We start from the raw sequence: 2,500 nt of genomic DNA, 5'->3' as shown, positions 1-2,500 counted from the left end.
GGCGATGAGAGAACTGACATTTGCTTTGAAAGGTATGAAATTAATCATGTTGTCTTTATCTGAACTTATGTCTGTTATGTCCAAACAATGTGTGTTCAGCTGGACGAGAGCTAAGCAGTTCTACTTTTAGTTCTTTCTACATTATATATCCACTATGTTTTTTCCAGAGCCAATACCAATTATTAGGAGTCAAGGAGGCCGATAACTGATATTTGGAGCCGAATGGCGGAGGATCAGCTGTACTTTTTTTCCCCTAGATGGCGCCGCTGTAGTGGCTGTTGTTGCAGGAGCTCTGTGCTCTTGTGTGTCATCCTTTATTTTCTTGATGTTTCCCTATTTTTTCATGTGTTTTGTCCTTTGGTTCGGGTCCTTTCGAAACCGCACAACAAGGGGTGGCACTATCGTTACTTCTTTTCTGTGTTTTTTGAGTATTTTTGGGTCTGTCTCGGGAGAACCTTTTGGCCGTGGCCATGTTTGCACTGGAGACCAACTGCTGGCTCTCTGCCACTCAGGCGTCTGCATGGAGAGACCGGAGATGTGGAGGAAGAGACGGGGCTGCGGCGCTAGCATTGAGCGTCGGGACGGACGAGTTTCAAGGAGCCCTGGCTGGATGAGCATGTATCAGACACTATTCTCGCTCATCCGTGCCGACCAGACATTGGCCGAGAGCTAGTGGGCAGCTTAGGACGCCAGCAGACGATGATGTAGAGCACCGCAGAGGCCATTGCTGTGTATATGGGTGTTGAGGTGTTTTTTTGTAGGGCAGTCAAATTATTACTTTTTAAATATCAGATTAACGTCATTTTGGAATTTGGATTAATCACGATTACCGTATTTTTCGGACTATAAGTCACAGTTTTTTTTCATATTTGGCCGGGGATGCGACTTATACTCAGGAGCGACTTATGTGTGAAATTAACAACACATTACGGTAAAATATCAAAATATTATTTATCTCATTCACGTAAGAGACTAGACGTATAAGATTTCATGGGATTTAGTGATCAGGAGTGACAGATTGTTTGGTAAACGTATAGCATGTTCTATATGTTATAGTTATTTGAATGACTCTTACCATAATGTGTTACGTTAACATACCAGGCACGTTCTCAGTTGGTTATTTATGCCTCATATAACGTACACTTATTCAGCCTGTTGTTCACTATTCTTTATTTATTTTAAATTGCCTTTCAAATGTCTATTCTTGGTGTTGGGTTTTATCAAATAAATTTCCCCCAAAAATGCGACTTACATATGTTTTTTCCTTCTATATTATGCATTTTCGTCCGGTGCGACTTTACTTCGAAAAATACGGTAATCACAGGTGATTATTAGCTAATTAAAATTTGCTTAAGAAAAGACCCCAATATTTGTAAAAAAAAAAAAAATGAAATTTTTTGTCAGAAAGTCATCAGGAATATTTTTAAACATTTTACTTGAATGCATGTCACTTATTTGCGCACAACTTGGCAACAATTTCATGTAAAGTTCTTTCAGGCTCTATTTTGGTTTGAAATTTGACAGCGAACGCACCAATTGTCCTGACGCTTGCATTGATCTGATCACTGTTGGCACCCAATACCAAAAAACATGATTTTGAGGTTCAAACAAATAAAGTGAGCTAAAATGCTAGACTAAAAACATTCGCATTTGTTTCATAAATATTAAAATGAATATTTAATCATTATAATAATAAATAAATTAAATATATTTTTTTCATTTAGTTTAAACAAATAATATATTTAATTTAGTATTATAAAAAAATATAATAAATAAATATTTTTATTTAGAACACAATAACTATCCATCCATCCATCCATTTTCTACCGCTTATTCCCTTTGGGGTCGCGGGGGGCGCTGGAGCCTGTCTCAGCTACAATCGGGCGGAAGGCGGGGTACACCCTGGACAAGTCGCCACCTCATCGCAGACACAATAACTAATAATGATAAATTTAATAAAATTATAAATTAAAATAAAATTTTCCATGATTACTGTGATCATTTATTGTTGTTTATCGTTAATTTTGACAGCCCTCGTTTTTTTTTGTCTATGCATGGTGCAATCGAATGTGCACAATATAGATAATTTATTGCTAATTTTTTGTATTTTTGTGGCTGTATGTAGAAGTGGCAGCTGGTTGCATTGGCTCTGTCCTCTTAATATATTTTATGTCCTCTGTGTTCTCATCAGTTGTGACCTTATTTTTTGTGTACTTTTTGAAAATGCATTGCAACCACATGCTTTCCCTATTGTGGGATAAAAGTCTACCCTAACCTACTACACATCCAACTTTTCACAAACTAAGAACTTTTAGCACAGATCTGGTTTGTACACACATGCATGTACTCACCCACATATATTCGGGATAGTCTTTCAGCCTTTCTAGTCCTCTGAAGACAGTTTTGCGGTCCTCCTCCCACTTTCTCTTGCAAAAAACTATTTCTAAGAAGTACCAAGTCCAGCCGATCAGAGGAACTTTCAGTAGCTCATGTTTGGCTA

The 2,500-nt window shown here is 37.6% G+C and overlaps 1 protein-coding gene across 3 annotated transcripts in view; it reads right to left on the bottom strand.

Moving 5' to 3' along the window:
* The window catches only part of agpat3 (1-acylglycerol-3-phosphate O-acyltransferase 3), a 47,294-nt gene that overhangs the window by 10,639 nt on the left and 34,155 nt on the right, over positions 1 to 2,500 (bottom strand). For all 3 annotated transcript variants that reach the window (XM_061926601.2, XM_061926602.2, XM_061926603.2), the window contains exon 5: positions 2,352 to 2,500. This exon is cut by the window's right edge and continues 13 nt beyond it. In XM_061926601.2, coding sequence (XP_061782585.1) covers positions 2,352 to 2,500 — 149 coding nt within the window. The remainder of the gene's footprint in view (positions 1 to 2,351) is intronic.

The sequence above is a fragment of the Nerophis lumbriciformis genome, linkage group LG31 (assembly GCF_033978685.3).
Source record: "Nerophis lumbriciformis linkage group LG31, RoL_Nlum_v2.1, whole genome shotgun sequence".
NCBI lineage: Eukaryota > Metazoa > Chordata > Actinopteri > Syngnathiformes > Syngnathidae > Nerophis > Nerophis lumbriciformis.
Note: the sequence above shows the minus strand (reverse complement) of the source record. Positions and strands in the feature narration are given on the sequence as shown.